At 42.4% G+C, this 12,702-nt stretch overlaps 1 protein-coding gene across 1 annotated transcript; it reads right to left on the reverse strand.

Moving 5' to 3' along the window:
* Positions 1–6,238: 6,238 nt before the first annotated feature.
* C10H5orf15 (chromosome 10 C5orf15 homolog) lies at positions 6,239–11,726 on the reverse strand. Its single transcript, XM_068409029.1, has 3 exons — positions 11,599–11,726; positions 8,909–9,513; positions 6,239–7,476 (listed from the first exon to the last, which is right to left on the reverse strand). The coding sequence occupies exons 1-3, from the start codon at positions 11,696–11,698 to the stop codon at positions 7,345–7,347; spliced, it is 837 nt and encodes a 278-aa protein (XP_068265130.1). The 5' UTR covers positions 11,699–11,726; the 3' UTR covers positions 6,239–7,344.
* Between the last annotated feature and the right edge of the window lie 976 nt (positions 11,727–12,702).

Here is a 12,702-nt window from a genome sequence, read left to right on the forward strand (position 1 = left end):
TGCTCCAGGACTTTCCACCACTTACTCAGAGCCAGGATGATACTGGGACTCTCAAATATTTACATTTTACTACTCTCCGGAAGGACCATCTTCATTTGGTTCCAGGTAGGAGAGGAGATCCCAGATGGGCACATTAGCTGACAGTTGTTCCTGCTGCTGAACCTGCAGCGAGCTTTTTGATCAAAGCTAACCACCATCTAAACACCTCATCACAAACCACACAGCCACAGGAAAGTACGTAAGATACTACCACCTCCCGCAGAGTCACCGAACTGTGACGTGTGAGCGCCCCGCAGCCACCTCTATGTAAAGTTACACAAATTAAGCTAAACATAATAACAAAGAGCCCGAAGAAGGTTGCCCCTCAAACTGCCCCAATACTGCTAAGATAACGTGTCACAGAACCTCTTTGTCACTTTGTGGTACAATCCAGCCCAAACCCTCCGTACTCAGACAGGATCAGGAACACTTTCCCTTCTTTATTTATTCAAATGCACAGAATCTTTCCCATAAATGACACTGAAAATGTGACATCACTGCTTGGGAGATTGTGGCTGAATTTCTCCATGAGGCCATTACGCCCTTTACTTCCACCTTCTTTCCCTCCCCAAACAATGCAGACTATAATTCTCCTCTTCTGAACATCTGGCATTCCAGCTGCTGGGATTCACAGTCAGCGTGCATTAAAATTAAAACCTACTCTAGATTAACTGGTAGAATTCATCAGCTGATACTGAAAGGACGATTTTTTTAGGTGTTGAAAACACTTTGCACCTTTATAAAGGATAATCAGCTGTTCCTTGCCCCAGTGACTGCAGCTCCAGAACAGTCACCCTGATACAACTTCATCTGGAAACTTAACAGAACTATTAAGGATAAGCATGAGTTAACCTTGGAAGGTCCATCCTAAAGTGAGCCATCACAGCTTGTTGTAATGCAGGAAACTATGCCATGGAGATACTTCTGAAAGTTTTATTCACTGTCCTCCAGTTGCAGAGGAGCAACAGTTAGTTATGTGGCCAGCATAACCATTTTCCCCCCTGACAAACAGGCAGGGACACAAAGGACCACCACCAGCCATCACAAGTCACCGTGTGACACTGGAAGATGAAAGGCAACAAGGTGCTAACAAAAACATACAACATAATTCCACCACCTTGCAGAGATCGATGTAATGAGTATCAGCTTTGTGATTAACAAATGCAAGAGTCCCCTAATTCATGTAAGCTGAATATTTCAGCATCCTTGGCGCATCTGTGAACCAGAACTTCAATTCTTAACCCCACCACCTTCCTTAAACAGCTTAGTCACACCCATTTCAACACTGTTTACAGAACAGTACAAAGTGATTAAATCTGTTTTCACTTAATCTTTAACAAAACCTCAATGAGTGCACCTCCAAAAGGATAACATGACCTTCGTATTTTCATTTTAATAAAGACAGGAAATTGCCAAGATTAGTGATTTTCAGTGTTAATAACTTAACAAGGCAATAGACCTTGTAATTAAAAATAAGTTTAAGGAGGCTGCTAAATGATTTTGGTAATGATTTAAGGACCAATTACAGAAAAGATGTCATTCTTCCCTTTCTAATTAGCTCTACTGGAAACAGTGAAGCTGAGAAGTTCTGATATTAACCATTTTTTATTACAGTGAGGACATTTATATGGTCTGTAGCAGAAAAGTTTACCAAAAACCAGTATAGGGACTCCTCTTTAAGGGACGCTTGATTGTAAAAGAAAAGGTGCAAGAATGATGTTATTAGTTCTGCTGCTTTGTGGTGGCTGCAATATATGGTCTTGAAGATTACTGCTCTATCAGCCTTACAGGAGGATTTAGCACTCCCACAAAGCGACTCAGCCTTGTAGGAGCACAAAATGCAGCTTCGGTTTGGATTTGGGACAGGAGAGAGAAGCTGTGCAACCACGCAGGTGCTGTGGTGTTAGGGGACCGTGCACACATCACCCCTGAGCCTCCCTGGTGAGTCTGCTCAGGGATTTCCCTCCAAGAAAACAACCTCAAAAAACAACCCAAACCAAAAGAAACCTCAAGTCCTCAGGCCAGCCTGGCCTCTCAGCAAAAAAAACCATTATGCTGAGACTGCCACAACTAGTCGCTCACCTGGACTCTGCAAGGTAAAATACTCTTGTTTGGGCTTAGTTTACAAGACAGCTTAGTAACGGCTTTACAAGAAACCAAATTAAGAGTTTGCTGCTACTGACTGGGGAACGTCCCCATCTTTATCCTAAATATTCCCCTCGCTTGCCTTGAGCCAGCTCTACTCTGGCTGCATGGGAAACCAGCTCAATGCCTCAAAACGACTGAAGATTAACCCAGGAAGAAGACAAACTAAAAAGAGCGAGCAATTGTTTTGCTAGGTCAGGAACTTACCTTCCAGAGCAGGGAAGCGTGGTGTGGTGAGGGGGAGCACGAGCCTCCTCTGGGGGTGCCAGGTGCTCTCAGGAACCCACCCCTATCACCGGTGATACCTGCAGGAGCATCCCACCACCCACCTGCAGCCTTCACCCTCCTGATGACCGCTCAGGCAGGAGAGCTCCGCCTGGGAGGACCCACTCCTTCCCTTTCAGAGCAACACGAGCTGCTGGATCACACCACCCTCCTCCTCCCCAGCCCCCAGCAGCATCGTTACCTCGAGATTTAGGCAGAAAATTGGGGCCCAAGCGAGTACCAGCTGCCAGCCAGGTTTCTTTGCTCAGCATGCCACCTTTTCACGGACAACAAAAGCCAATGAATTCTCACCCTCTGTGGCTCATCCCAGGTTTCCTGAACTGACCGTGACCTGGAAAACCCTTGACCAATGTTTTCTCCACCTTGGCCTGCAGCTCTGCTGCTCCCTATTTAGAAACTAAGCAAAGATTTCCCAAGGCCGAGTTACAGCTGTAAAAGCATCCCCCCTCTCCTTCTAATATTAATAGTAGTCCGTGTTAGAGCCACAGGAATATCCCTTTTCCCTTTCTATTATTTTTGTAGCTTTTAAATTTATTTAAGAGCTATCACATTGTTTATCTCCACGTTGCCAATTAATTTCCCGTAACTGAAACCACCCTGCTCAGATAAACCCTTCTCTATTCACTCTGTATACAACTGAGCAGCAGCCAAGGACAGTTGGCTTAGCTAAATAATACGCACTGCTGCTAAATGAAAATTAAACTATAAATATTTTAAAATACCTGATTTCCTGGATAGTAAAAGTGATATATCGTTTGTTTAAACTATCCCATTCATTATTTCTTTCCTCCTTTCATAAAACCCAACCACTAACAAGAACCAACATAAATAGAGCTTCAACTTTCATCTTGAGAAGTTTAATCAGAAAGCTCTTCAGGAATATTTTATTCCTTTTATCAGAATATTGATGGAAGTCATAATTCACCTTATCATGAGAAAGTTTCCTTTCTTCAGAAAACAAATTCATCAAGACATTTCTTGTTGGTAAGATCTGACATAAATCTGCTTGCTTTTTCCTCTGTTTGATCTCAGCACTTTATGAATTTTTGATTGCCTGCTCTTAATTTTCCACAAGCAAATTCAATTAAAGAAATTAAAAACCAGTAGTTCAATCCTGACTACCTCATCAGCAAATGGTTCTTTTACTGCACAATGGGTGACACATGCCCCACTCCCCTGGTGCTGGTGGAGCCCTTATAAAACCGGATCACAAGGAACATTTCCCTCTTTATTGGTACTGTTAGGACACAACCTATCAACTACCCCAGCCAATTCAGCAAGGCACTGCCCCTCTTCAGGCAACAATCCAAGGGCTATTGCGAATGAAAAGATTTCCTTGAAAAAAAAAAAGTGTCGAAGTCATTGTGTGCATTTCAAATCTTCCATTTGTACAAGGGTGAGGTCCCTTTTTTACAGTACCAAGATGAAAGAATGACACCCAAGGGCGCTGGAGAAGCAATTCAGCACAGTCATTAGCCAGGGCAGGGGTGATAGTTCACTATTTTCTAACTTTGTTTCCGGTACTATCTCGCTACAAGTGAACGTGAGCAAGCACGTGCCACGCTGCAAGGACTGGATGGCAAGATGCCTTTGGCAAGCTGATTATTTTGTGTCCAGTTCTGGGCCCCGCGCTTCAAGAAAGATGTTGAGGTGTTGGAGTGAGTCCAGAGGAGGGCGACCAAGCTGGTGAAGGGTCTGGAGGGTCTGACCTACAAGGAACGGCTGAGGGAGCTGGGGGTGTTTAGCCTGGAGAAGAGGAAGCTCAGAGGTGACCTTAGTGCAGTCTACAACTACCTGAAGGGAGGTTGTAGCGCAGTGGGAGTCGGCCTCTTCTCCCGGGCAACTAGCGATAGGACAAGAGGACACAGCCTCAAGCTTCGCCAGGGGAGGGTCAGGTTGGACATTAGGAAGAGTTTCTTCTCAGAAAGGATCATTAGCCATTGGAAGGGGCTGCCCAGGGAGGTGGTGGAGTCACCATCTCTGGAGGGGTTTAAAAAAAGACTGGACATGGCACTTAGTGCCCTGGTCTAGTTGCCATGGTGGTGTCAGGGCAATGGTTGGACTCGATGAGCCCAGAGGGCTCTTCCAACCTGGTTGATTCTGTGATTTAGCATTCACCTTTTCAGGACACAAATAACAGTGTTAATTGGTACTGCAGCCTCGGTGTTCTGCTGGCACTATGAGCTGAATGCTGGAGCAGCTGGAGCAGATCAGCAGTGGACAGGTTTTAAGAACAGTGATATTCCACAAGCATCACTATCGAAATTAATTTGCTTAGATGCACCCACAAACTTTCTGCTTTGATATGACCAAACCCATCTCTTGGGGCAGCTTGCTACAATCACTGTCAACCTTATGGAGTAAGATTCCCCCAAGTACTTAAAATACATTAGCATCCTAGAAGAGAATCCGTTTAGACAATTTCCCAAATGAAACCCACTGTTTAAAGAACTTCAAGGATTTCACATTCATGTTAACTCCCTGTGAATTCAAAAACATTTGAATAAGCTGCTCTTAGCACCACTACTAAAGAGCCTTAGTAAAAAAAAATAAGTGTATAAATATTTAAAAGAAATTTTTCTTACTTGTGAGATAAAAAGAATGTGCCCACAGCTAAAGCAAGCAAAGAATAACCACTCATCTGAAGTGCTTGGAGTGAAGTACTTGGAGTGAGACAAGGCTGCACCCTGCTAGAGAAAAGACGTGTCTGAGCCATGATTTCATCACCTCAAATATCAGTTACCTAACTCAAAGGATTTCAGTACTGGTACTACTATCAAGAGCAAAAGGCTCAAGATATGATTTTCTCCTCTAAGGTAAGCTCATGCAATAGTATCTTCATAGAAGACATTAAACAGACAATTCACAAGGGAATTTATTAACATTTGCAGTACGGCCAAAGTGAATTGCAGCCCATTAGGCCTAAATACCGGTAGGTGCACCTCTTGAATACTAAATCTGTGGGACGAGTTTCATCACAGCACAGCTAAACATAAGAGCACTTTAAAATGTGATGACTGCAAACCAAACTGCAAAGCAGCAGGTTTAGTAACTGAGTTGACATTAGGCCTTTGACAGTTTTCCCTAAAAATCTCACAAGAAGCAACCTCGTTATTAGCTGTGTGCATTCCTCCTCCAGCAACAGTTATGGGGTTTTAAGAGAGTGGGTTTGTTGGAAAGAACTTTGCTGTTAACGAACTTATTAATTCCTACAGCTTAAAAGATTTAATTTAAGCCTTGCTATCTACCCTACGTACCATTTAACAGATGCACAAAACAAAACTCCATACACTCCCTACACAGAGCGAATTTAATCAGGAGCAGAAAAGATGGGTTTGAACTGGTTGTGCAATTCCAAGCACAAGCAAGCTCTTCATCATAAGGCACTGTCTAAAAGCAGTGAAACAGTTAAGATAAAAACCACAAGCTTATTATTGTCATTTATTTTAAAAACCTTATTCAAAATATTATGTGATACAAGTCCTAATACAATAAAAATTACTGCAAGAAGAGAGTTTGGGGATATTTTGTTTGTGCTTTACTTCTTGTGGTTATTAAAAGAATGCATTTAGCAGTAGGGTTTAGAACTTTTAGCACTTCATTCGTAAGGTAGGGTATCATGCCTTCAGACTCCTCATGCCAACAGCTGTGAAGTTGATTTTTTCAAAAGGTTATGTAACTACTTGAATACCAAGTCATTAATTATGGGGTTCTGATCCACCATTATTTACATATTTATCAGTTTGAAAACTAAATCACAAACAGAATGTACAGAAAACTAAGATTTTATATTTTACAACTCATGAAAACATAAATAATGAAGTACAAAAGACAAGGTAAAAAAAAAACCCACTACTGTACCAGTAACATGATTTACACTAATGCGTAAATGTTTGTCAAAAAATCAGCGTGCGCTGTCCCCAGACTGGCAGCCCCACACACCATTACTGTCACCTGCCTGTTACCTAGGTCAGAATAACAACAAAATAAATTATTCTTACATTCTCAGGCCTCTCCCATTTATAATACAGCAAACCACATCATTTCCCAACTGTCTTAAAATTCAACAGAAAGCTCCAATGTATTGAAAGCCTGTCAACTATCTGTATTTTAGTAAGATTATTCAACAAGGCTTATTTTCCATTCATTAATTAAACAGGTAATGAAATAGTCATAAATACCATTAGAGAAAAAAACTGGACAGTCAAGAAGCTGCACACCTTCACAAAGATCTTGAACATTTTAAAGAAATATACGGTATATGACTTCTGAAATAAAATGGTTTCTACATAATTATTAAAATTATTTACTGCATGAGCACATACAGAAATGATGACATTGCCATGCTGGTTATTCTGCCTAAAACCGGATCAAGTTATGCAACAAGAAAGCAGAACCAAAAAAACACAAGATGAAAGATTTGCAGCATCAGGATTTAAGCACAGAAAAAAAGTAATTATATTTTAAGTTTGCAATATAGTGGGATTTATGAGCCATATAAGTGATTAGCAAAGAGATCATTAATTTGATTTAGTGATGCCAAAGTCATTAATTTATTAGACCTAAAATATTTTATGCTTATTTTTTGTATTACCACTATTAAGACTGCTCCAGACAGAAAGGATGATGCTTAATGAATGGAAAGAGCACTAATTATTCAACTCTGTATCTTTATAGTTGATATAAAACCTGACCAAAGTAGCAAACGGATGTATCATGCCCTTGATCTTGCATGAGATTTAATCTCAAAAACATCCAGGTCAAAGAGAGTACATCTCATTTCGGTACAAGCAGCATATTTAGAATACCTGAATATCATTACATGACTAGGCAGGCAGAGAGTGATAAGTTGAGCAAACTCAAATCACAGTGCTTTCAAAATATATAGTCATTAGTTATTTTCAGGGAAGGCATTGCTTCATTTACATTTTGATCTAAACGATGATATTCCACTGTCCTAGAGCACAGGCCATCCCTCCATCTTCGGCTCTGCACCAATAAGAAGATCTGAAAGAAAAAGCAGCCAACTTACACAATGGAGAAGCATTTTGGTTTTGCCAAGACAGCTTCACAGTCCCACCCCTTGATCCTGGCAATGGCATTACTGTTGCTATATAACATGGCACTCGTAGTCAGCCATTTCCACACTGTCCTGGCCATCAAGTCACTTACTGGCAACCTCAGTTCCAGTTTAGCAAAAACACAGCTTCAACCTGTAACTCTTTCAGTAAAGACATGTGTGTAGCTCCACAAGTACTGCATCTACAGGCTATTAAACTATCCCCAGATGGTGACATTTGTTACTTTATTCATCTTGCCTATTCTGGCATTTCACCCTTGTTAAAAATAATTGTATTACTGGTGCTGTAACAAACACAACAGGAGCAGAAAGGCATCATTTGATAAACTGTTCCTGCATTACAGCTCAGTGCCCCCTTCAGCAGTACCAGCAGAGCAGTTAAAGAGGGTATATGATAAATCAAAGCACTCAAGTGGTCAGATTTTTAAATGTGTATTATCTTCACCCTATTTGGCCTTGTTTCTTACTGACATCATATAAGAATCCACTTTACTAGACAGGGCAATGATACTGGCAAAAGGGGAAATGGTACAGTGTTAAGTGGGCACAGGGAAAGGAAAAGGAGAACCTAAAGCAGAAGTTTTCGGGGTTTTTTTAGCTGTGTTCTTTTCAGAGCCAAATCCTTGACCAAATCAGTGTTCTCTACAAGGATAAACACTAAATTTTCTGCATATCTGAAAACTAACCTATGATTTAATTGCAAATTTGTGCATGCTTCTGTACTGGGTCTGGCTGGGCTGCAGTTAATTTTCTATGCTAGCAATATGTTTTGAAAGAACACTAATCAGGCTACTTTTGAGACACTGAGAATTAGTTTGCACTAAAGAAGCAGTTACATGGAGAAGCCTGAAGTTATTGTTTTCAGGTAAAACTGGACAGATTGTTAAACATTTCCTAAAAGTCTGTGGTTAAGCCCTCAGAATATTTATGATATAAAGGCCACCTTAAAGTGAATACTTATTACAAAACAGCATTCCCATGCCATTTGGGATTGAACCTTCCTTAATCTGCTGCTTATAATCCTGTGCAGAAACATAATTAATTAATCACCTTCACTCCACTTGGCTCAGGTCTCATTTATAGAACTCATGTTGTAAACTGCCACTGTCCATTACTGAACTGATTGATTACTGACGTTATCAATTACCTGATTTTCTAATCTGTTTGATACAAATTCATTTTCATCATGCAGATGAAAATGACAGTAATGATCTGCATATTAGTATCACAACAAGACTAAGTGGTCAAAGATTTCATTCTCCACAAAGCTAAGTTCCTCTCATAAAAAGAGTGTACAAGCAATGCACCTTCACTTTAAATACTAAAGCTGTTTCTCTCGACCTTTCACAGCATACCTACCTTCCTCTTGTTGTGATAGGTGACATAAACAACAGCTACTAAGAAGGCAACTACAACCAGATGAAAAAAGAAATGGCTGTCTTCTTCTTCTTCCAACCCTGTGACAGAAACATCTTTTATCTTCTCATCAAGGGTCTTGATCTCCTCATTGTAATTACTAATGGTGTCAGAGTCATCATCTTCTGGCATCTCTAGAAGGTCTGGGTTGTATCTGGAATTTGACGTCATTTCATAAGGACCATAGTCATCTCCTCCATCTGACTCCATAGTTTCTTTTATGAGGGGTGGTGAACTATTCAGTGTGTCTTTCAAATCTGTTAGAAGATCTTCTTCCTCAATTTTAGTGTCTTCAGAAGCATCAACATCCATTTGAGAGACAGGACTAGCAGTCACCACACCAGAGAGGACGTATGGTGGAGTATCACCTTTTGCTGCAGATGGTTTCACTGTGCTCACCGAGTTGACTTTAGCTGCTGTTGGGAATACCTCTTTTTTTGCTGGGGTTACACTCTGCAAGCTGCCTGTCAAATCTGGGGATTTGTTTAGTGTTTCATTCTCACTTTTAGAAGAAATATTTTTTTGAAGCATCTCCATTTTCACAGTATCTGAGAAAAGGATGAAAACCAGTCACTATTAAGCACAAGGCACTAACTTCTCTTGTGATACTTGGGCTATAAATGAAAACTATTGCAAGGCATTTACTTTATTATAGACAAGAAATCATGGGATGAACAGAGCATATTTCACACTTTTCAGAAGCCATATGCAGAAATATACACTCCTGTACTTTGGCAACTTCAAAAGGAAAGATAAACTCCCTCATAAATGCCACTTTTTTTTAATCCTAAAAAACAGCAAAGAGCAAATTATTCATGTTTACAGCATGTCACTTCCAGATTCAAATCAGAAAGCAGCTTAAAATGAAGAACACGTCTTAGACTTTCATTACACATCATAATTTAAATAGTGGAACTGTACTTGCCTTGTATTTTGGCATTCCAAACTATTTTTTAATTTTTTATTTTAAAAAAAGTAACAATACTTTCATTAAGCTCTTCCAAGGAGTTCCCTGGTTCACTGGAAAGTTACAGATTCTAGAAATGAAGCATTCAACCAACTGCTTGTGTCAAATTACTCATAAGTAAAATATTACACAGGGGATACTGAATCACGTTATTCATGAAACGTGTGTATTTACAGAGGATCAGTTGCAACAGACTTCGCCTTGTTTACACGGTACACTTTCCCAGCATGAATTGCTCTTTAACCAACTAAAACAGAGAAGACTCAACTAATTCCACATGAACTAGACATTACAGTGCCTCTCTGCTAAAGTTTCAGGTCGAGTACTTTACGTTTAACACACCACTGTTGAAGAAATTACTACTCTGAGTTACCATATCGACATTAACTTGTTCAGTTCTTGCACAGGAAAACTTTAGGGAATTCTCATCTTCCCTCAGCAGTCAAGCCAGCTAATTGCACATATGAAGATAAACGAGGAAAGGCAGCTGCAAGAGTTTCGTATTTATAGCTAGCTGGCATGTTATGAGTGAGGTAGGTAGACCTTACTGCTACTCTCACCAAACACACAAAAAGTATTAGAAAGTAATAACTAAATTGTTTAAAATACAAACAAGCATTTTTTCCTGTAGAACTACACTGCATGTATCCTTACACTGCAAATTATTCTTAACTCATTTTAACATGAAAGGTTTAGAAGGGTATATGCTTAAACGCAAGGGACTCCCACCAGCTAATGCTGTGGCTTCAGAGTGCGAAAGAATAATTTCCTATTATTCCTACAAGAAGTTATTTTTTGTTCTAATAGTAGTAGCAAGTTTAGCAACTACACCACAATTGATTTATGGTATCTACCCAAAACTATTTGGCATTGCAAATGGTGGTTGAACTGTTTACAGTTACACAACACCGTCAGATGATGTTAGACATAGTGCCTGGACTCCAGAGATGCCTCAGCTTCCGAAATAGATATTAATGTTCAATCATGGCAACAGAACCAGCAAGACAGTCCTCTTAGTAAACACTGCACATAAAAACATCTGAGAGTCAAAATTCACTTACAGGAAAACTTGCTTTTTAGAAAGCAAGTTCTCCATGATTTTTAAAGTTAAAAACTCTTGGTTTCCTACAGGTTTCTGTCCCACATCCTGAACCTCTTCCTTCTTTACTGCCCACCCATTAGCCCCGGTGAGGGGCAACACAAACAGAGCTGGTTTGGAGATACTGACGAGCAAGAAAGGAACTGCCAGCTCAAAACAGCTCCTTCACTTCCTTCAGTAATTCCTTTCTCTTCACTGCCCAACCAGTACTTCCTCTAAAACAAACAGAAACTCACCGCACTTGAAATACGTATTTCTTATTAGCATTTGGTTATAGTTTGTCTGTAGGTTGAAGGAAAGCGGGAGAAAGAAAACGGACTTAACTAGGAGACAACCTGCGGAGTAACATCAGCTTATTCTCTGGGGGGGGAGGCCTAAAAACAGGCGCCCAACTAGAATAAACAGGACAAACACTCGGCGGCCGCGGAGACCTTTAGGCCCAGAAGCGCTGAGGACGCGACCGGTGAAATACCGGCGGGGCGGCCGCGCAGCGCCCACAGCCCGCCCCCCCCCCAGCCAACCCCCCAGCCAGCCGCCAGGGCCCGGCGCGCCCCCCGCCGTGCTCACCGGAGGCCTCCTGGCCGCGGGCCGCCAAGGCCCAGGCGCAGAGCAGCAGCAGGCAGAGAGCGCGGCCCGCCGGTACGCCCGTCTCGCCGGCGGCCGCCATCTTCCCGGACACCCCCCCCGCCACCGACGTGGCGATGGCACCGCCCCCTGGCGACGGCGGGCACGGCGCCTGCGCGGGAGGGCCGAAACCCCGCGCGCCGCCGGTGAAGCGGCCGCGCATGCGCCTGGGCGGGAGGGCGCCGCGCGGGGGCTGAGGGGAGCGCGGCGGCGCACGGGGCTGCCGGGGCCTGCGGGCAGGGGGTGGCGGCGGGTCGGGCCAGGCCCGAGGGAGCGGCCCGGTCAGGCGGGGCCCGGCCCCTGACAGAAAATAAGGGTTTTCCTTCTGCTTCCGTCAGCCGGCGGTTGGCGATCGGGGCTGGGCCCTCCGCACAAAGCCACAGCCCTGGGGTGCTGTTCATTGGCATCCCCATGCGTGACGGGGCTTTGCACCGCACCGCTCGCGAACGCTGTTTGCATAATTTTATAGATTTATGGAAAAACGCTGTCCTGTTCGCACCCCAGAATAAGGCATTCCAAGCCCTTAGAGAAACGTCGAAGCTTATGATGGGAGACCAAATTCCAAAACACTGACACAACCAAGAAGGAGCCCAAAGGCTTACGGGGACAAAGAACACAAGACACACAGAGTGTACAGGAACATACATAATTTTGAGCATCTGCCAAGTAATTGTGAGCTGGTCACATGTGACTTCTTCGGAATGGTGAAATTTAGGACTACTTCGCCCAGGACTGTTAAATATTTCAGATAAGACATACTATGAAATACTCAGGGATAGCCTGTGGTAAGAGAGAAACAGCCGGTGTTGCACCATTTTCAGGCTGTTGCTGAGGCGGATCTACCCGTCCGGCAATGTCATAACGCCATTGCCTCATCAGGCACATCCTCCTGGTCCACAGCCTGTTGCCATCTGCACACCAGCCCTGTCGATTGCTTACAAACGAAAAAAGAGAAAGTTTTAATGAAAAGCCACTGAACTGTTCATTGCTCGCACCTATTCATTTCTAGAAAGGTAATTCAATGAAAGAAAGATAAACAAGTCACAT

The sequence above is a fragment of the Nyctibius grandis genome, chromosome 10 (assembly GCF_013368605.1).
Source record: "Nyctibius grandis isolate bNycGra1 chromosome 10, bNycGra1.pri, whole genome shotgun sequence".
In the NCBI taxonomy this organism is placed as follows: Eukaryota; Metazoa; Chordata; class Aves; order Nyctibiiformes; family Nyctibiidae; genus Nyctibius; species Nyctibius grandis.